The sequence below is a fragment of the Myodes glareolus genome, chromosome 23, assembly GCF_982192425.1.
Source record: "Myodes glareolus chromosome 23, mMyoGla1.1, whole genome shotgun sequence".
Lineage (NCBI taxonomy): Eukaryota > Metazoa > Chordata > Mammalia > Rodentia > Cricetidae > Myodes > Myodes glareolus.
In genome coordinates this window covers 21,071,688-21,095,223 of record NC_142048.1, presented here as the reverse complement: position 1 = coordinate 21,095,223, position 23,536 = coordinate 21,071,688, and the positions used below count along the sequence as shown (strand labels likewise).

The following is a 23,536-nucleotide window of genomic DNA, read 5'->3' as shown; positions in this document are numbered from 1 at the left end:
AAGAGATTGTATAATCCAACTAAGGATAAATAAAAGGAAGTTAGAGGTTTGAAATGAATTTAATACACAGTTCCAAAAGGAGTGTATGTATGTATAAACATACATGCACACACACACGTGTATATATGGGGGCTAGAAAACAATCTCAGGTATGATTCTTGGAAATTCTATCCTCCCTATTTCAGATTGGATTCCTCTTTGCCTAGAGTTTACCAATTAGGCTAGAGTTACTAGTCAGTGAGCACCAGGGATTCTCCCATCCCTTCCTTCCCAGCTTGGGGGTTACAAGCATTCATGACTACTTTGTACATGAGATTTGGGGATTGAACTCAGATCCTGACATTTGCAAGTCACAGTTAAAAAGAACAGAGAATAAAAATTGATGGTCTGCACAGTGGAGAGAACTGCAATAGCCCAGATCTGGGTCACAGTGATTGAAGATTCCATCATTCCCCTGTGGAAAGTCAAATGCAAATAGTATGACTGTTGTAAATTATTCTGATTTTGAAAGTGAATCAGAATTTGTTCTGAGCCTTTTGTCCTAGAGTAACTACTACCATTGATGTGTATGCAATAATCTTTAAGGGTTTGGGGGAGCGTGCTAAGTGGTGAGGAGGAGAATGGGAAAGTAAACCATGCTCACTAGTGTTGTGGTTGCTTTTCCCCAAATTCCTCCCAGTTTAGCTGACTATTGTCAATTTGGTGTCTGAGGGGGTTACTGAAGGTCTCTGTGTGACCTCTTGGATTCTGTTTATCCTTATGGTCTTGGATATGCCATGAAATACCCATTTCCAGTACAGATAATTTAGAAGAGTGGGATAAACCTGCTTATGTAGAAAATGAAGATGTGATTGTTGACAAACTCTCAAGGCACAATCAGAACCTAGAAGAATACAGAAGCAGGGACTTCTGGGAAGTGATCCATTACGTCTTAATGATCCCCTTTTGATCACTGCCATTTAAAAGAGGCTGAAGGGAGCTCCCTTGCTTTCCTCCACTTTTAAGAGAAACACTGCACTGCCTTGAAGCTGAGGAAAGGTATCTACCAGATACTAAATCTACTGCTAACTCAATCTCAGAGTTCACAGAGTGCAGAGCTGTAACCAGCGTGTGTCTTTCCCTTTTCCATAAATTACTCTAGATGTGTTTTGTCATAGCAGCAGGAAGGTACTGAGCTGCTGTCCTGATTGGCCTTCATTCTCAACTCAACACGACCTAAATTTGTCTGAGGGGAAAAGTCTAATTTGAGCAGCTGCCCAGATCAGGCTGCTTTGTGAGCACATCTGAGAGGGGTTGTTTTCATTATTAACTGATGTAGGAGAGCTATGCCCGCTGTGGGCGGCAACATCCCCCAGGCAGGTGGTTTTAGTATATTAAAGAGTTTACAAAGCATGAGCCAAAGAAGGAGCTAAACCAGAGAACAGCACTCCTCCCTAGTATCTACTTTGCATTCCTGCTCTGACTTCCATCAAAGGGATGTATGTACCTTGTCAGCTGAAATAAACCCAATCTTTGATAAGCTGCTTCTGGTCATGGTTTCTGCCATGGCAACAGAAAGGAGACTAGAACAGAGGCCTGCCATGAGTCTCTAAATCGTAACTCGAAACCACGAAATAATCTTTCTCCTCAGTGTGGTGTAAGGGTAGGGATCGTGCTCCGAAAAGGCCAGTGATTTGAGGATAAAGGGTAAATAGTATAGAGAAGATCTTTTGTTCTTCATTGTACTTATTTCTTTTCTTTATGTGTCTCTGCACATGTGTGTACACATTTGCCCTGGTGTACATGTGGCGATCAGAGAGCAACGTGGGGGAATCGATTCTCTTCTCCCACCATGTGGGTCTTAGGGATGAAAGTCTGACCTCCAGGCTCAGTGGCAAGTGCTTCTTCCCTCTGAATCTGCCAGCCTGGAGAAGGCGTTTTAATCTTTGGGATACAGTCAGTTTCTCAAAGAGTTAGGTCTGTTATTTTAGTCTGTGATACTTAAGTAGGTTTGATAGAATACATTTACAAGAGCTGACTGTGGCATGCTGCTCTTGCTTATCCACGCTTCCTATGAAGTGCCACTTGAAAATCAAATTGCCACATTGCATTTACATCACATGTTATGCCTGGAGTATTGTCCTTTGAAATAGATTGGTCAGGGTACGCTATTCACAGAAGAGCAATAACCTACCAGCTTGATATTGCCACTGAATCTTTGCTCTCATGGAGAGAATGCCAAAGTAAGTTATCATATACTACACTTGAAAAATAAAGAGCCTCTTTTGACCAAGTAGAATATGAAAAGAAAAAAAAGTCTCTTTTTAACTAAATGTGTCTTCATTCACGAGCACTGTTTTCTGTTGCTAGGAAGGGTTGCAAAGTTCCATGACAGCTTCTCCTTCAGCATTCCCCTAACTACCCATTTTAACTTTACTTCAAATCCCTTTGCCCATCAAATATCTACATAGTGGCTATGTACAGTCACAGGTCATTAAGTATGCACACATTTTCACTCACAGCTACTAGGAAAAGGACAAACACTCCACTTCAAGATAAGTGAATATAAAAAAAGACAGTTTTAAAGAAATTTACTTATGAAACAGAGTTCTTAATATAAGATTAATTCTATAATGCTGTTAGAGAAAAAAATAATAGCATCCTTTAGCTATCTGCATCCCTAAAGTCATGCTGGAAATATATCAGAATCAGAATCAATTAGGTACTTGTAGTCATTGTATGCTTTTTAAGAAAGGAAATGCTGACCAGGTGGTGGTGGCACATGCCTTTACAGCATTCGGGTGGCAGAGGCAGGCGGATCTCTGTGGGTTTGAGGCCAGCCTAGTCTATAAGAGCTAGTTCCAGGACAGGCACCAAAGCTACAGAGAAATCTTGTCTCGAAAAAACCAAAAAAAAAAAAAAAGAAAAAGAAAGAAAGAAAGAAAGAAAGGAAATGCTGAAGCCAAAATATACCCAGAAGCCACTAACATCTCAACTCTGCAATATGCTAATTAATATTTCCAGTGCTCTTGAAAATCTAATATAATATCTAAATATCTATTATACCATTATATAATGTGATGGTGCAATATTCTCAAAATATCTCTTACATTCTAAGAGACTGGAAATTTTCTGGACCTCGTATCCAAAGTTAATAATACACCTTGATCACTTAAGACCTAAGACAGCTATCCTACTGTGTCCACAAACTCTTTAACCTGTCTTTCAGAGAAAAAGTAACAACCAGCTTCACTTGGTTTTGATTTCCATGCAATCATCTTTTACAATGTAAGGTAATGCTTAGTTATAATCTAAAATTATATACCTTTCTATGCCCTGGGGTGAAAGTAATGGATGCACGTCATTTGCGGAAAGTCACAAATACAGATGTTGATAGCAGCTTCCTAAACTCTATGATAAAAGTTGAAAGCAATCATTTATGTTTATTGCTTAAATCAGATGTTTGTTACTGGGTTAGCTGGGAATAGTTGGAGCCTTGCAAAACACTGATACCAAGGTTATAACTTATTCTCCACAAACTGATCTCAAGGCTCTATTGTTGGACATGGGTGTCATCTTATGGAGTTAGCATTAAATCAAATCCGATATTGATTGATTACTCCCATAAGCTTTGTGTCACTGGTGTCCTAGCATATCTTGCAGGTAAGACTCATTGTAGACCGAACAGTTTGTGGCAAAACCTACACAATATATTGAACACGGAGAAGTAGAGGTAGTACCTACCTAGAGCCTTCACCATGAGAGGCTAGTGGTTTTGGAATCTGAAGATACCCTGTACTGTTACCAAAGGAAATAGCACCAACCCAGTCACAAAACCTTCAATTTAGAGAGGTGTCCTGCTTGCTAGATGTGCCAGGGCAATGGTGGCACAGTTTCTGAGAATAGCCACACAATATCAGATTTGACTTAAGGACAACTCCATAAGATGGAATCCTTGCCAAACATAGCTTTTGTGAGCTAGAACCTAAGACTACATAACCCAGGGACCTATGGAAAAACCAAATACTACTAGAGAGGAACATACTAAAGGAATATAGCACTAAGATGACTTCTAAGGACATACTCCTATAATCATAGATTAATGTCTTGCTCAGTCATCATCAGAGAAGTCTGCTCCTGTAGTAGATGGGAACAAGCACAGAAACCCACAGTCAGACATTATACAGATACAGAGAGACAGACGGAGACACAGTTGAGAGACAGAGAGACCTTAGAACACTCAACCATCAAATCCTTCCTTCCTTCAGGGCTCAGGGGATTATCACTGAAGAGGAGATGAAAGAAGTACAAAATTCAGAGGGGAAGGGAGATGCCAAGTAAGCAAAAAAAAAAAAAGGATAAGATCTACTATACACTACAAGAATCACACACACACACACACACACACACACACACACACACACAAATTACCAGAGATTAAGATGAGGCAGAAGAGGAGCTGGTTGAGACAGCAACAATCCCAAGTCTATGATTTCAGTGAACTACTATATCTAGTTAGTCCATTCCTTCTAAAGTTACTACCATCTCCTAAAATAGCCTGACCAATGAAGGCCCAAGACTTCAGTACATGAACCTGATGCTGACATCTCACATTCAAACCAGAAGACTAGATGTACATTATGTATTTTAATCCCTCCCATCTTTGATTATTCATTACAATGAGAATTCCAGATTTTAAAATGATTAGACATATTGGTTTGATATTTTTATTTTCTGATACTTTAAAACTTTGATCCATTTTGACATTATTTTAGTATGAAGGGAGAATGGCTTGTACTTTTTCATGAACGAACTCCTTACGTGTTCCCATTTTCAATTCCAGGATGCCCTATCTCTTATGACATTTGGACTCTTTTAGTTACATTATTAAAAGTTTTCACTCTCCAGAATTCTTTCATGATTTTGTATTGATGGGCATTTTGGCATGTGTTTATTGAGAAAGAACCGACACATTTAGAATTTGGAGATTTTCCTTTCTAAAAAGTTGGTATTTTTATGTGTTGATGTAACCAATTTTTTTAATATTTGGTTAAATGTCATATTTGCAAGTACTTGGGGATAATACTTCCCAACTGAACGGTGAGCGCAGACTAGGTCTCTATTCTCTTTCTCTCAGCATATAATGTTTGTAGTAGTTCGGATGCTTTAGAGAAACTGAGCTAATGGGATAGATATACATTACAAAGCTCATCTGTTAGGTTGACTTATACAATACAGGCTGGAAAGTTCACAAAATAACGTTCTACATGCTTGAGAGGCTGTGAATCTAATAGCTGCTCAGCACACAAAGCCAGATGTCTCAGTAGTCCCAGCCTGGCACTGCAGGCCTAGAGGATTCCCGGAGAGCTGCTGGTCCTTAGTCCACACTGGGAAGCAGAAGAATCAAGATTCTCAATAAGTACAGGATGGCCACAGCCATTGCAATGGGAGAGACACACTTACCAGCAAGAAGCTGCGGTGGACAAGGAAACAGCATTGCTTTATCTTGGACTCTTAAATCTCGGCTACCCTTAGAAGGGGCTGCCCACTCTGATGCAGGTCTTCCCACATTAGTTAATGCTTCCTCTCACATCCTTATGTGATGTATTCCCAGAGGTATGCCTCATCCATGATTTCGGATCTCACAGGGTTAGCCATTACAGCGTCAATTTATTCTTTTTAGATATTCTTTTTTTTAAATTTTATTGAGCTCTACATTTTTCTATGCTCCCTCTCCCCTCCCTGCCTCTGTCATCCCCTTCCACCCTCTCCCAAGGTCCCCATGCTCCAATTTACTCAGGAGATCTTGTCTTTTTCTGCTACCCATGTAGATTAGATCTATGTATGTCTCTCTTAGCGTCCTCATTGTTGTCTAGGTTCTTTGGTATTGTGATTTGCGGCTGCTTTTCTTTGCTTTATGTTTCAAAACCACATATGAGTGAGTACATGTGATAATTGTCTTTCTGAGTCTCGGTTACGTCACTCAAAATGATGTTTCTAGCTCCATCCATTTTCCCGCAAAATTCAAGATGTCGGGCTTTTTTTTCCTAATGTGTAGTACTCCATTGTATAAATGAACCACGTTTTCCTTATCCATTCTTCTGTCGAGGGGCATTTAGGTTGTTTCCAGGTTCTAGCTACAACAAACAGTGCTCCTATGAACATAGTTAAGCACATGCCCTTGTGACACAATTAAGTATTTTTTGGATATACACCCAAAAGTGGTATTTCTGTGTCTTGAAAGGTTGTTTCCTAATTTTCTGAGAAATCGCCACACTGACATCCAAAGGAGCTGTACCAGCTTGCATTCCCACCAGCAATGCAGGAGTGTTACCTTTATCCTACAACCTCTCCAACATAAGTTGTCATCAGTGTTTTTGATCTTGGCCATTCTTATAGATGTAAGATAGACTTTCTAACTCCCAGAGCAATACTTTATACCAGCCTTTATTCAAGTCAGAACACAACTTTTAATTTTTGTTTCCTAACAACACAGAGGTAGCTCACCTCCATTCCTTCCTTCCTTCCCTCCTGTCTGGGTACTGGGAGATTTGCTCAAGGCCTCATGCTTAATAGGAGACCATTGTATGGTATATTTGGTACCATTCATGAGGCAATATCAATAATATAAAACAGTAACAAACAAAACAGTATTGTTACTAATACTGCTATTAAATCCAGATTTTATTACCATTTCTTAGACTTTTTTTCCCCCTCAAATCTATTAAGTGTTTCAGAATACCATCTATTCCCCAAAACACACTTAGTTGTCATGCCTCCTGAGGTGCCTCTGGGGTCTGACAACTGATTCTCTGATTTCTTTTCTGAAGAACTTTTGATGACCTTCATATTTCTGCGATTCACTGGTCAATTATTTGGATGAATGTCCCTCAGCTGAGATCTCATGTTTCCCTTGTGAATGGCAAGGAACTCTGTGTGTTGGGAAAAGAGGGTCATAGCAGGAACCTGCCTGAAGCCACATAATACAGTGTGACTGTTAATCCTGACTGCCTGACAAAAGGTGTCTGGTGAGTTTCTTCAGTGTAAGTAACCCCCACCCCTTCCAATCCAGAAACAAGCCATTATGTGCAGTCTAAATTTGACTCACTGCTCATAGGGAGGAACATTTCCACTAGAAAAAAATTGCCTTTTTCAATTTAAAGTAAACTGGCTTTTATTTAATCTACAGATTCCTTAAATATTTCACAGGAAATTGCTCCTGTTTTCAGCTCATAGGAATGTCTCTAACATTATGTTGTTCTAATAAATTTATCATACTTAATTTTCACTGTGTTTTTAGGAAATTTATTTTAATAGTATCAATCAATCACCTGAACTCTAAAGGCTATATTTTAACTTTCTAGGTGCTTGAATGTTTATCATAAAACAGCAAGCATAATAAATTTCCACTTTTATAATTAATGAGAGGGTCTGGAACAGTAATTCTAACTGGTGAGGCAAGAATGACTGTAATGTCTTCTTAAATTTTCGTCTCAGTCCTTAAATACAATTCTTCCTCTTATGAACATATTTTAATTAGAACAGAAAGACAGAAGAGGTACACTGGCTGAAAGCTAAGTCATTTAAATGGCTAGAAGTGTCACAAGTAATAACGTGATTCTCAGGCCACACTTGATATGCATTTTCCCAAGCACAACTTTATTTCTGGAGGCATTTTTGTTTTCTAATTTTTTTTAAATCTTTTTTAGATTTAACTCTTTGGTCCTTTCATGAGTGAAGCCTAGCCTGACTTTTATGACTAACTGTACTTCTGATTGTCATCGTCTAAAAATTCTAAGGTATCAAATCTGTCTGTGACCTTTCTCACCCCTTTGTTCAAATTTGTTCTCCTCTTGAGCTTTGTATCAGTTTGATGGGCATTCTTTGAGGAAAGTTGTCTACTTTCCAGTTAAACTAGATAATAATGTAGTTTGTTTACTTTTCCCTTCCATCGTTTTCATTTCCTGTTATTCCCAAGGCCCCCAACAGTTATACTTGACTTGGATTTCCCATTTCCTCCTTGCCCTTTTCATCTCAAGCATTTCTAACATATGCCGTTACCAGAATCCTACCTGCACTGAGATTCTTATTTATATCTTAATCATTTCAATATCAAATCCTGCCGTCTTCTCATTTATAGTCTTCTTAAATCTCGGAGTTTCAGAAGATCTTGAATGCTGCTGCTGCACTGCTAACTTTTCAGTTTTCAAAGTTTTGTATTCCTGATCTTTTCTGTGGCGATTGATGGCTGCATTAACCACTGCCCCACACTACCTTTTAACTCTACATTAACTTTCTTAGCTGACTCTTTATCTGATTTCTGCCACCTCACACCCTTACCTTGAAATCCTCTCATCTTAAAATTCACGATAAAGGACCTAATTTTCATTATGTTTCTGTGAAAGACACATACATTTTGATCTGGATATCAGCTATTTTTTTATTTCCTATATGTCTATGTTCTTTTTCATTTGTTTTCCTGTCAGTATGGGTACCAGTGACCAACTGTGTCTTTGTTCTTCCTTTCTTTGTGTGTATGTGTATGTACTACATGAATAAATGTTTATGTGTGTGTGCCTGTCAAAGGTTAAGCTTGGGTGTCTTCTCTGTTTTAGTTTTTAAGACATGTTCTCTTACTGAACCTTAATCACCTGGGCTGTCTGGCTAGCAAGCTCAAAACTACTCCCAGTTCCCCCTCTCTAGCCATAGGATTACAGGTGCATGCCACCACACCTTGCAGTTTTTACTTCAATTCTGTGAATACAAACTCAAATCCTCAACCTTACAAAACAAACACTTCTCCAGCTGGGCCATGTTCCTAGCTTCGACTTCTCCTTTTACCTGCTGAAATCTGGTACACACGACTATCAGTATTGTCAAAATAGTCTACAATCGGTAAGTCACCATAGAATCAGGTCTTCATTTTAGGGTCATAGGCATTCAAGTAATAGAAATGCAAAGGATGCCTATTTAATCTCATTGAATGCATGTTGCATTAGTCTAATAGTCTTCCACTTCTATCAGTTTATTGGATCCATGGATTAAAAGAAAAAATGTGATTTTTAACATATTAGTGAATTATCTTAAGGTATATGAAAATTTCATTCAGTCTTTGAAGTGCATGTACTATGGTCATTCACTTAGGTGACTAAGACGACATCTTTCTGGAAGGATTATACTATATATCAGAAAAGCTATTTTTGAAATAAAAAAGCAAAATTAATTATAATTTTTTATTTTCGATTTTTATAAAAATATTTTTTATTCTTATAGCTTTCTATTTCTGTTTTCTATTCTAAAACTTCCATTTTCAATTCCTTGTACTTTTTTTTACACTGTTTGTCAAGAAGATACATTCCCTATAGGTGTATAAATAAAATGAAGATGTGTTTAGTGTATGTGTTTACCTTTAGTATATGTTTATCTTTGTAAAAGGCACCTATCCTATGTTTTTCTTTTTGAAAGCAAACAGACATAGTCCTAAAGATAGAGCAAGGGATGATCCTGCCTTTGGAAATGGGAAAGATAGCAATCCTGGCCTCTCATGTTTTCACATAATTTCAGAGCATACAGGGATGTGATGGTGGCACGCTCATCATTCCAAGAGTGTTTCAAGTAGTGTGGAGTCTCCTGCACACACTTGAGTCTCTGGGGGAAAAAAAGAAGAAATAACAAAGCCAAACAACTATTTTATATGATGCTAGCTGTAGCATGCTGGAGGGGCTAGTGGAACGTCGGAAATTTGGTTGCAATGAATACCAAGAAGAAACTTTTCACTGTTAATCCCAGGAGTCTCTGTGAACTGACACAAACAAGCAAATGCCTTCACTCTTTCCCACTTTTCTGCTGACCGGAAACAGTACACACAATGAGCCCCAATGATCCCAATCTTCAGCGTTTCTCAAAGTCTCCCTGTCTCTACACCCTTGGAGCTGGGCTCAGGAAGGGTGGGGGGAGTGAGATGTAGAGCCACCTGACACCATTTCACCTGGGAGAAAGCTGCTTAGAAACTAAGTCCTGTTTGTTTCTAATGTGTGATATTGAGCAGACTTTTTTTTTTCATTAGTTTTGCCTCTGCTTCTGCTTACTCCGCTTTTCTGATATGTTGCAGACATTGTCGTAAGCTCACATTCCAGGCCTCTGATGAAAAATTCACGAAAAGCCCTCTTAGTCTTTGTTAGGGGTTATATGTGAATCACTTTCTACAGCCGCTCCCAAGATGGGGAACAGACTGTCGGAAAGGCAGAGAACTGATAGAATTTGTTCTTCCTATATGGACAACTAGTTACTTGCCAGACCTGATTAGTATAGGGGAGGGAAGAAATGTCATCCCGGGAGGTTGAGATAAAGTCACCCTCCCAAAATAGTCAGGAAAATTCAAATGGAATGGATGAGATTTGCTATCTGTAGAAACACCTTTCCCCCACGGAATAGCCAAAAGCATTATGTGGAGAAATTTAGAAAGACCCCAAGGAATCCGACAATAGCAGAAGCTTGATTGTATCCCTATATTTCCAGCAACAATCTAATCATGGTAAATGGATGAAGCTGTAACACAATCAAGCAGTAACTTAATCAGTTATAGTGAATAGATTAAGTGCTCTAATCATAGCCAATTTAGATGTAACCCAACTAAAGGAAGACTGTTCTAACAGAAGGGGGTGTCTACAAGGATGTCGGGACACCAAGAAGCCAGGCTTTATCTGTGACTCCAGCTCCCTCCAGCGTAAGGTGTACAGCTACAAACTGCTCCAAGAGACAGGTGGAACCAGCGGTTGTTTCCATAGTAATTTGAATTTCAAAAGCTTATCAACTAAGCAACAGTTCTTATCAGCTCCAAGGCCAAAGGACAGCTTTTCCAGAATCAGAACACACACACACACACACACACACACACACACACACACACAAAAGCACGGTTAATAAAGGTAAGAAAAGAAGAGGTTTCATATTCATGCAATAGTCATTCATGTAATGGCTTCAGTAATATTTTAGAAACCAGTCTAGAAGCTGAAGGCTCAGTATTAAATAAAAAAAAATATTTGTAGGTTCTCATGGAATATTCTTTCTGAAAAAGAAGATAGATGCTATGCCTTGTCTGCTACATTATTTTATTATCATGGTGATTATTTCTAGGAAAAATGTATAGGAACTGAAAAACATCCCAGGGACCCTAAAATTAGCTGAGACGTAGAGAAAGATCCTTTTGGTTGACCTACTTACACCTTATTAAAGCAAAGAGACTGAGAACAGGAATGAATATAAGTTGAACTAAAATTAGGCTAATACTGTGAATTGAGTAAGTGACAATAAGTTCCTCAAAATGATCTGTGACAAACACAATAATTTGCATAGAGACTATTTAGATATACAGTTGCTAACTTGCCTTTAATAATAGCACAGAGAGAGGCTTATGTGTTAATCCCCATTCTGTACATGTGCTATTTAGAGAAGAACTACTTCGAATACTTTTAGAATAAAAGCTTCAAAGATTTTATACCTTTGGACTTGACCATGGACCAAAATGTGTTCTCCTAAAATAATATGAGGATGCTGAACATGTGTTATGGTTCCAACCCCACTGTAACGGACTATCCAATCAACTACAGTAGATAACACCAATTGGAACATGCAAGATAGAAGGCTTAAAAGTGCAATGATTACAAAGTGAAGCTCAAATAGAGCATTCTTCTCTAATTTCCTATCTAAGACAGAGAAGTGTTACTGAAAAGTTTTACAGCAACCAGGCCCATGCTCTAAGTGGGTCTCAAGGGCACTCAGGCAGAAACTGCGTTGCCCAAGAATATGTTAGAGGTTGGCATGCCTGGACATAAAATATGGAGTGCTAAGACAGCACACAGTATAAGATACAAAGAAAGTATGGGCATATGTTAGCTCCCTAGTCACAGGTCCTAACAGCAAAGACGAGGATCCCATGAAACAGCCAATAGGCCCACTGCAAAAGCATACCACCTAGCAAAAATACAGAGAAAAAGTTCCAATGATTGCAATGAGCTTCCTCTAATTCACAATATCCAGGATTATAAATTACCATGTTCTTTCTCTTGACATTTATTTCTTAAGCTTTTGTTGAACCGTTGTTTAGAGTATTATGGTAAATGTAAGGAAGGTGGATAAATCGTGTCTTTTGAAGGTTTGTGGTTTACATGTGTACGATCTGGCGAGATATCAATTCAACAGAAACTGTGCAAAAGCAAATGGTAAAAAGGAAGGCATGAGAAAAAAAAGGAGAGAACTTTAATGCCCTGTGTAGAGTCAGAAGGATTTTTTTCCATGTCGGTGTCTTCTCTAATCTTTACTCCCCAGCTTCACATCAGTGAAACTTTTCTCATTTTATTACTTCTCGGGCTCTGTGAATTGTTTAATCAACATTCAAGACAGGGCACTTCATACACTGAGATGTGCTATTCTATTCTGTGCTCTTCTAAAAGTCTCCCAGGGATGGAGGGATTTAATCATGAGGTCTTCATGGCAGTTAATAGTCATGAAAATAAGAATGTCTCATTCTAAACAGCCATGCTATGAACATTTGACCCCACTTGGGAATGGAGACTGGAACTCTATTTTAACTTCAACAGATAAGAAGAACAATATAAAGCACAACCCACTCTGAAGAGATAGATACAAGGGACTTATGACCAAGGTAATCCAAAACAAGGCTGTGAACCATGCATTGCTTAATTCTACAAGTGATTATTGTTTTAAAAACAATCTATGGAGACACTGGGGTAGGTATTAGAGGTATTCTAATCAAATGTTTGGTCTTATGGCTAACGACTCTGAAGTTTGAGAAGTTCAGTGTCTTTAGAGTTTTTTCTTAGTAACAACATTATTATCTCAGCCTTAGTACTTGGTGACAGATCTGCAGTCAGGCATCAGATCACCTGACTGTAATCCAGCCACTGTTCCTACTTAACCTCACATTCCTATTTCCCTTCCAATGAATTCCATCCAAATACTACAATAATATTTCATCTGGTTAGTTCAATATATCTGGAATGTTATATAGACACTCTACCATGCTGTATTAAATGCTGTCCAACAAAAGTGCAAGTGTTTTGCCAAAGAAGAGTGGTGATCAGTTTAAAGAACATCCTACGCGTCTTTAAGGGTCAGTTGATGAGTTTGTTGAAGGAAATATTCCCGGTCCTTAATGGTGGAGAATCTAGGAAGTCCTAACTGTTGATTTTCCTGGGCCACCCTATTTTATTAATACTCAGCAGGACCCTAGGAAACAGGAAAGAGTTATTGTAAGCCCACACAATATTCTACTGGTGCACTGGGCAATATCAATGAATTTGCAATGAATGAGCAGCATGTACCAAATTACTATAGTTAGGGTTGGTTGATTTTCACTTTAGTTATCCATTAGAAATTATTTCTCATTCCTATAATATCCTTCTAAACTCTATTTGCAGCTGGTAAATGCCCCCAACTGTCCAGTGTTACCACTTTGGGCGCCCAGCAACCTCCAGGTTGCAATGAGCTTCTTTTTGCATTTGACCCTCTTACCCCATGTCTCCTCTCTGTAGCTCTTGCCTGTTTAACCTATACCTGCTGCTTTGCCTGCTCATTTACTTCAAAGACATTAAAATCCTTAAGGCACTCTGCTTAAACTGTTATAGTATCTAGCATGGCCCTGACACAAGAAAATGTATTCTTTGTATTCTCTTAACAATGAAGATAAGGGGTGTGGGTGGCGGTGGCGCACTCCATTAATTCCAGCATTTGGGACACAGAGTTAGGCAGATAGATCTCTGAGTTTGAGGCCAGCCTGGTCTACAGAGGGAGTTCCAGGACAGGTTATAGAGCTATACAGATAAACCTTGTCTCAAAAAAACAAAATAAATAGATAAATAAATCAAATAAAAAATAACTGAAGAGAAAATAAATATAAAATACTTTTAATAAAACTATCTATGAGTAAAATTTAGGATTCTTAATTATATAACCATGATCTATGTAATATGATTTAGATATATCATCATTTATTTTATCTATCAATCGTATTTATATATATATAATTATCCATATCTATCCTACATTATTTTTAATAAAATTATAAAAAAGATGACTAATATCCCATGAGGAAAATAAAAAACGGAAGTTAAGTAGACATTCTTTATTGAAAACTTTCCATGCAAATATTGCAAACTTACCTCCCAAAAGTCCAAAACCATCAAAGGTGGTTACATTCATTCATTGCTGAGACATTCTCATGAGTTTTACTTCATAGAATCTTAAAATGTGAAGAAACGTTGATGGAAACCCTGGCCCCTTCTAAGCATATCCACCTTTGAATGAGGTTCTTATGGAACCCTCGGATGATACCACACTGTACCAATTTTAGTTTTAAGGGTGGTAATTTACTTCGGCCTGGTTGTACAATTTCAGCTATTCAACTTGCTACAGATGGCAAGGCAAGAGAACTGCAAGTTGAAGGTCAGTTTGGGCAACTGAAGAAGAATTTGTCTCAAAATAAAAAATAATAGGAGTATAGACAAGTGGCAGAGTGCTTGCCTACCATGCACAAGGCCTTAGCTAGGTTTAATCTTCAATAATAACAGAAAAATACGTTTGTTTCTTTTGGTTCTGTATTTCTGGATCAATACAGAGTAAATATAATCCTTTCTTTTTCTATATTTGTATTTCAACTGTTCCAATAAAGTTGTAATGCTTTTCTTAAAGCATTTTCATTAGTAAAAATAGAACAGAAAAAGAGAAAGCCACATTTTTAAGTGAAATCTCTCTCTCTCTCTCTCTCTCTCTCTCTCTCTCTCTGTCTCTGTCTCTCTCGGTCTCTCTCTGTCTCTCTGTCTCTCTGTCTCTCTCTCTCTCACACACACACACACCTTGGTGCTATTAATCAGATCATTAAGAGAGATTGCCAGAGAATGCGCAAAGTGTGAATTTAAAATAAAAAATATGACTGAAACACACACACGAAAGAGATATTACTACTTGATCCCTGCTCATTATCTTGTTTTAAATTTCATATGAGTTATTTGTCATCATTGATAATGTTGTTTCAATTATTTTAGTTGCAAATCTGTAGTTAGGCAAACACGTATCCTCATAAGGAAGTTTCAAATGGCCATGCACAATCAAATGTTAGACTCGCTCCCTAATTTTGTTTTGTAGTGACACTCCCACCAAGTTCAAGACATGGCTAATGGCTCTCCTTCCTACTTGAAGCATCCATGTCTGATAAAAAATGGAATGGTTGAGTTTATGCAGCTGTTCCCAGGCTAATTATCTGCAATCATTTCTGATTACTTAATAGGCCATGGTAGGATGTGTGTTTGCTGCTATGTGGAGTTTACACATTAGACTTTAATGTGCTGATATGGTTAATTGTTGTGCTCAGTGCTGCCTGCTAATAGACCATTCCTGAAAATGAGACCATATCTCAATGGAATTTGCTTGTTTATTTTAAATAAGTAATAGCTACAGACCCAGGTCCAAGATCCAGTGTTTACCATTTTAAGAATGCACTTTCTAAATGCTGTATCATTTCTAGTGCATTTGAATTATTCAAGTTTGCAAAATCAAGTTGCTAAACTAATGAATCAATAACCTACTCAAATATATAGATTTAACATTTTTTTCCTACTCTGAAAAGCTTTCTAAATTGTTTATTTTTTGCCATGGATAGGGAAATAAATTCTTTTAAATGGCACCAAACACGCTAAATGGGATAACATAACGATGAGAAAAACAGAGGCTTATCAAATGCAGACAAGCATCTATTAGTATGCAGTCAAGATGGCCACATTACTGTTTGGGAGCAAGACAGACCTGTTACTATAGCAGGTAGATATGGAGTTGCTGTCATGAGACTATTGATTTCTTTTATAGTTTTGCCTCCTGTAATAGCATTTAGTTAGAAAGGAAAAGAAATGGAAGAAACAATAGGAATAGAACAATTTTAATCAAGCATCAAGACTCTTTATTCTGATAGAGAATTTCTCTGTTAAAATCTCTGGGTGCATGAGTGTGTGGTCAGTGCACACAATGTGTTTCTGAGTTCTGGTTCATGCACACCAGAATGCTCATGTGGCGGTCAGTCTGGGGCACTGACTTTTGCCATAAACGTATTGAGATTGGATCTCTCTTGCTTCGGTCGTTAGCTCTGTACTCCAGGGTAGGCTCGGTGGCTTGTGGTCTTCTGTCTTTGTCTCACATCCTGCTGTAGTTAGTAGTGCTGGGGAAACAGGCTTGGATCACCATAAACTTTTTACAGGGTTCTAGTACTCTGACCCATTTGGTAAGGTTTTGTGGCTAACACTTTTACAAGCTGAGCCATCTGCCTGGATGCTATTTCTACTAAGAATAGTAAATATGCTAAACAGTAGCGTCTCAGCTTTTTATGAATTGAAACTTTTATTCATTTTCATCTTTAAATTTTGATGTTTCATTGACATCACAAAGCTCACCCCAGACTTATTTTCTTTTTACTAAAAAGTTCTGACGATAAAATGTTCTGTTCCTCAAATATATTATGTTTTTTCTTGTCTTCTAGTGGTTTTCTTTTTCTGTTCCTTTCAAGCATTCATTTCTTCTCTGTCCAATTAAATTCAAGTACTGTAAATTTCTTATGATTGCTATTTCTTCTCTGAAACATTTTTTAAAAATAGTTTGGGCAGATAGTAATGCTGGTGCTATAAATAACGATAATGAAATTTAATCCAGACACTCAATTGTTAGAGTCTGTCTGAACCCCTTCCACTGATATTTACACTTTATCCTCTCAGCAGTCCTGTAAGAATCCTACCATTATGACCAACTAGCTGAGGAGGCAACTAAGACTCAACACACAGTAGCCCAAACTTTGTAAAATGCTGAGTTCAAGGTCCTGTGGTCAAGGTCAAAGATGTAACCTGCATATAACATACTTACACACTTCTGCTGTGTGTAGTCTGTTCCCATAGAACTTTGTTTACTCTAGGAGGAATGCCTTGGGCTGTGTGCAAGACAACATGCTCTCCCACCTTAGCAATGTTGCTCAGGCAGCTCAAAGGTATTATGCAAACAAACCCCATTTGGCCATGAGACCTTCTGTATCCTGAGCACATATGCTGATAGGGATGAGCAATGCTCTGTATGTTTTTCATTGTTTCTTTGTCCTTGTTTTGAACTCTGAGATATCCAGAACAAAAATGTCACAGAATGCCAGAAAAGGACTCTTGATCAGCATAGTCTTGAGTCCCCTGTTTCTGTTGTATCTTGAATTTGACTTCAGTTCCTTGGGAACAGTCACTAGCATAGAAAGGGTTGGTGCAAGTATTTGAAATGATAGTCTGACTCCAGAACTCACTCTTGTCTCAGACGGAGGGAGTGAGTAAAAGGTGTAGCTCATCTCCCTCATCAGTAGCTAAAGAAATCCCTTCTTACCTGTCCAAGCACTAAGCATGCAAGTATACCTTGACATGCTTGTTTGCCAACAGTCTCCTGACATGGAAAGACAGACTTATTCCGTAGACTCTGATCATAAAACTAGCCCAGCTTAAGAGCTCCACTTACAGCCATGAACAGGGAGTTGATGCTTCTTTACAATTACCCCCATGTTTTCCTCCAGGTATGCCACGATTACCCAGCTCAGCAGAAGGGCTGGTTGGCTAATTTGCTGTTCCATGTAACTCTTCCATGCCTGCTCCCACAGGTCTCATGCTGTGCCAACGGACTGAGATGTTCCAGAGAGGCTAAATCTTCACTATGGCTAAATCTTCCAACTGCTCTTTCCTGAAGCTCTTCTGATTGACAAATGAGGTATGAGCTTTGCCTCCTATACCCCTTAACTATGTTTATCGAGCTATTATCTCTTATAATATGAACTTCATTTATGTATTAATGTGCTCTTTATCTAAAAGTTCCCCATCACTGGATTTACCACATAGTAAATGTTCAATAGCAATTATGTGAATTTGAAGCCAAATTATTTAAACTGCTTGGCTTGTTTTTAGACAAAATGAAGAAGTTCAAACTCATGGCAATGTAAGAAACAGTGACATGTGTTCAGCTCTGTGTGTCATTAAAAATGGCATAGATGTAAGTTAACGTTTTCATCTCTTTTTCTCTACCATGAGTACAGACCTTTTAATCCAATTAATTCTGACTTGTAAGCAGATTTCTGAAAATTGTCGAGAGTTTCTTTTCACTTATTTATTACAAAAGTTTAATAGCTTTTAGATACTGAGGAATTTCTTTTAAAACAAACCAGTAAGTCTCATTTTCAATGACATTTAGGTATATTCATATTTGAATAGTGGCAACAAGGTTTAAAATGTTTAAGAGACTGAACGTATATTAAAAGCTTGTCTACTACTAAATTCCACAGATGTCCATCATGTTTCCAGTGTGTGTGGAGGAAAATACTAAGTATATTTCTATGAGGAGTAAAAGTTTATGTATGACCTGAAATTTCCTGAAAATGCGACACCAATATGGAAGTTTCTACAAACTAATTAGAACTTCTTGATTGTGGAAAGTCAGAATGTTTTATCTTGTGCTGTCTTTAGTTCCCTTAAGCGCCATTTATCACCAACTTCTGCATCTAACCTAACAGTCCTTTAATTCCCAAGCCTCTGAGATACATTGATATGTCAGCTGACCACTGGCTTCCACAAACCTGTAAAGTTAAGAGTGTTATTAGAAGACACCTAGACCTGTAGTAGAGGTTTTCCCAATTTGCTGTAACTACCTACCAATAACCTTACCAAAATGTCTGGTAAATACATTGATTTATGTTCATCTTTTGTTACATAATTTCAAGAGTTTATAATTACTTCTACAACAGATCAGATCAAATGAAATAACCCAAACTGTTCTGAGGCCATGGTTGCTTCTATGTGGCTTACAGCAAACTATTTTTATTTTCATTGCAGCAGGGACTGTTATATATATATCAACATGTACAATCTCTTATGGAAATAAATGTTAAGAAATGTGAAGGGTTTAAGCCTTATTATAGTTGTAGAGCTCTACAGACAGGTGAAGGATAAAGAGAAAAGTCAGCTGCTGCAATGCCCCCTTAAAAATATGAGATGCTGCAATATATACAAAGAAAAAAGATCTTGCTTTGTAAAATATGTTACCATTTCTATACAAATCTTGCAAATATTGGTAAGATATGACAAAGACATTTTACTAGGCCAGACATGAGCCAGGAATCTGAATCTGCTGTGTTCATCTATGAATTTCCTTATAAAATTTTGTTTTAGCAAATATTTCATCCGATTAGTCAGAATTGCCTCATGTTCCATATTTGGACAAGTTCCCCATCATCTACCAAATCCCAGATGTTGTTTGATCACCCTGGCTTGTCTTCATTAAGAATCCTGTTAGATTGATTGAGCTGGACTCCTTTATTATGGGTGTTTCTTCTTAGTAATTCTGTATTCATTGCTTTCTACACTTCTGTGAAGCTATAAATTCCCAGTTGCCATGATGAATTCAGAGCCCAATCTGTTATAGTTTCTACATTATTTATTTTTAAGTTCTTTTTATTTACCTTTTTTGTGGGGGTGTGTGGGAAGTGTCGCATCATGTGGCCTTGACTGACCTGGCACTGCTATTTATATCAGGCTAGCTTCAAACTAATAAAGACCCACGTGCCTCTGCCTCCCAAGTGCTGAAATAAGAGGTGTGCACCACCACGCCCTGCTTCTATGGTTATTTTGAAGGTCCTGAATAAAATGTTCCTCAATCATACCCTAGTGTTATTGAATACCTTTAGCATATATAAGTTGTCATAACCTAATAAAAGGCTTTAGAAAAGTATATGAAAACAATATTTTTCCAAAGAAAATAGAAATTGAAGTAACAAAAAATTTAAATTACGAAAAAGTAACACATTTTTATAAATTTTAAGAAAACCCACTGTATCTCATCCTATTACTTGCAATTATTATCAATTATTATCATTTGTATGCTTCTTTCCTTTTATTTTCATGTCTTTTATGATTGTTAGCTGAAACAAACATGCATTTCTGGACACTGTTATTTTTGTTTAATAGGGGAAAAGAATACATTACTTAGATAATAGGATTTACAATTTGTAAAGTTCATTTAAACCATGACTTAATGAAACATACTTTTTGACTTAATTTACACAAGGCTTTGTTTCATAGACTTGGAAAATTAATGGCAACATGGAAAGCAACAAAAGATACACTTATTTTAAAGGGAGGGCAAGAGGATTGAATGAAGTCATCTACAGAAAGTACTCAAGAAAGCTGTGCACAGTAAGAATTCAATATTTTATGTTTTTCTTTTCATATTTCTTCATCTGTCATTGAGATGCCTTGTGTTTGTGATGGTACTGTCTTGAAATATCAGGCAGCAAGAGCCAAACCCAAGGAGGTGAATACCAGAAGACTACATAGCTTCTTCCACAAGTTAAACTGAAAGATTATTGTAGAAAAGAGTGGTGGGCTGCATTCCCACCCGGCTCGCATACGGCTAGCTTTACACCCGAAATAACCACACACAAGTTGTATTCTTTTAAACAGTGCTTGGCCCATTAGTTTCAGCCTCCTATTGGCTAACTCTCACATCTTGATTAACCCATTTCTATTAATGTGTGTAGCACCACAAGTTGGTGGCTTACCAGGAAGGATCTTAACCTGTGTCCATCTTGAAGAGCTATAGCATCTGCCTCACTGCCTTCTTCCTCCCAGCATTCTGTTCTGTCTTCCCCGCCTACCTATAGTCTGACCTATCAGGCCAAGCAGTTTTCTTTATTAATTAACTGATGAGAGTAACACATAGACTGATGACCCTCCTCCATCAGATTATCACACACAGGCTCTGGAATCCAGCAGCTCAGCTCTTGAGTCTGCTTTGCAGGAGTCATTGATTGTCTAAATTACTTCAAGATTCGAGTTTCCCTCTTGTATAGTTCCTCCTTAAAATTAGCAACCATAGTTACAATAATATGTTTCACAGCCCTTTTAGAAACGTCTAATATCTGGATCATATTGGAGTTGGGTCCCGATTGGTTTTTCTCTGAAGTGGATGCTGATGCTGGCTTTCCACTGGATAGCATACTGTGCATCACACCATGAGTATTGTGAATATGATGGTGGACGCTCCAGATTTGCTGTCTCTCAAGAGATTTGATATTTTCATCTCAGCAGGGAGTCATCTAGTGAGATTTAACTGCAAACTGTCTTGGCTAGTTGTTCAGACTTTTAAAAATTATTTATGTATTTTAATTTATTCCTTGAGAATTTCATACATGTATGCAATCTGTTTTAATTATATCTATCCCCAATCTCCCTCTCCAACTATCCCCAGACTTCATCAACATGTCAGCCTCCTAACTTCATGCTTGTTTGGTTCTTTTAATACCCCACTGAGCCCAGTTATTATCACACATATGTGTATGAGTGTAGGACCATACACTGCAGCATAGTCAATCTACCAGTGGTAATACCACCAAAGAAAATTGACCCTCCCCAGCAACCGTCAGCTTCCAAATCTCTTCACCTCAGAGTGGAGATTCATGAGATTCTCCGTCCCTCATCTACGATGGAGTTTCGACTCGTTTGATTTTGTGCAGGTCTTGAACAGATAACCACAGCTGGGAGATTATGGGTGTTCAGAGGACAGCTGCACTCTTAAATTCTGTTTTCTCTTCCATGTGTTCTTGAGCAATAATGGCATGGGGAGTTGATACAGAAGTCCTATTAATCATGACTTCTCAGTATTTTGACCAGTTATTATGAACTTCTGCCTTAACTACTGCCCATTATAAAATTAAGCTTCTCTTACCAAGGCAAAAAGAAGCACTTGTCTATGGATACGATCACAAATATTTAAAAGACAGTTTGACAACCTGACTATTTAGCAAAGCAATAGTAGGTTCCTACCAGGGCCTATGACCTCTGCAGCCATGGCCTTTTGACCACGTTTATAGGACCAGGCATGAGTTATCTCCTGTAGAACATACCTTAAATCTAGTCAGAAAGTTATTGCTGATGCCCATGACCTCATGTCAATATTGGGCACATCTTATCTGGCAGGTCACAGAACTAGATAAAAACCACTGATGATACTTCTTCCCCACTGCAGACACCTACATAAAACCTCCCATCACCATGCAAGCTAGTCAATAGGGAAGGAGTATCCTGGTCAGTTCCAACTGATTTCTTGAAGTCCTGCAACTGAAGTGTCTTAAGCACCTTACCATCTAGTTACGGTGGGCAACCAAGAACAATGGCAATATTCTGTATTGTTTCAGGAGCTTCTGGGACCTCCTGGAGCAATAACTCAAAAAGAGAAATCCCATATCTTGTACCGAAATTTATACTTGAAAACGTATGTCTTTTGAGAGCAGCATTGTTTATCCATGAAGAGTACCTCTGTACATATTTCTTAAATTTGTTTTTTTAAATTATCTTATAAAGTAGTGGGTTCTCAAAAAGCTAACAATCTTAGTTTTGGCTAACCCATCATGTTTCATGCCTCTATCCCCACTTAAGCCTTTAACCTTCAACATCTATTAGCTTTTGCATCATTTCCTTTATCATTATGAACCCTAAGGTTTATCTGCCCCATAGACGCGCTCCCTCTCTGAATATCTCCTTTTAGAAACTGCTTTTACTTTCTGGTGGCTCTGGTAGCCACAACGGAATGAACTGGGGTTTCTACACCCATCCTATGATTTTGTTCTGCTCTCGTGAGGGAGGAAGCTGTAAGAAATGGGAAATCACTTCCAATAGTTTCTTGCTACAAAGAATTCTTTTAAAAGAATTTGTCTCCTCCATTACACCATTGAGTATCACAAATTTATCCAGGATCCAGTTCGCTATGAGAGCGGTAGATACTCAGAGGTTATTGGTAAAATGGAAGGACAAGCTCTCTTCTTATTGGAGAATTTTGTTCAAATTCAAAGTTAGATAGGAATAATAATGGTATATTTTAAATATTTAACCTTGCTAAGTAAGAGTGAGCTTTGTCCATCCAACTGAGTCTTTGGTGCTCCTCAGGAATTTGCCTCATATAGATCCTACACACTTCCTATTGGATAAGGATCTAAGTTTATCGTAATAAACCAGTTGTGGTTCTGTTCTCATTGTACTTCCTTATTTTCAGCTGCACGGTTTAGGACTGGGTCATTATAGAAGTCTTTCAGCTGTGGCCTTTTTCTCTCTGCTGCACGTCTTTTGCTTTTCCCTTCATTCCTGGCACATCCTCTCTACTTAATGTCAAGTCAGAGGAGAATACCAGTTCAGTGCCTGGTTTGTCACACAGATTTGTTGCCTCATTGAGCTCTTGGGGTAATGACCATTGATCTTAGGTTGCTTCTAACTTTGCCTTTTCAGTACAGAGTTAACAAAAAAAAGACTATGAATGTGATGTGTTGTTGGCTATCATTTCATGTGTTATTAACTTCTATAGTTCTGCATGGACAATTTAATGGTAGAATAGAAAGGGTTTGCTGCCCATTTCAAAAATACATTGACCCTTCTCTGGAAGGATTTTTCTACAAACATGCAAAAATACCTTAAGATTGATCGTTATTTTTCCCCTT

The 23,536-nt window shown here is 38.0% G+C and overlaps 1 protein-coding gene across 2 annotated transcripts in view; it reads left to right on the top strand.

Moving 5' to 3' along the window:
• Aga (aspartylglucosaminidase) overlaps positions 1-23,536 on the top strand; it is a 92,806-nt gene that overhangs the window by 43,050 nt on the left and 26,220 nt on the right. The window contains exons 9-10 of one of the 2 annotated variants that reach the window (XR_015736222.1): positions 17,663-17,769; positions 20,130-20,243. Coding sequence is in view for 1 of the 2 variants with exons in the window: in XM_085680311.2 (XP_085536437.2) it covers positions 17,663-17,706 (44 nt within the window). In the remaining variant the exon portion in view is untranslated. Of the gene's footprint in view, positions 1-17,662; positions 18,053-20,129; positions 20,244-23,536 lie in introns of those variants that run through there. The other variant, XM_085680311.2, reaches the window with a different exon arrangement.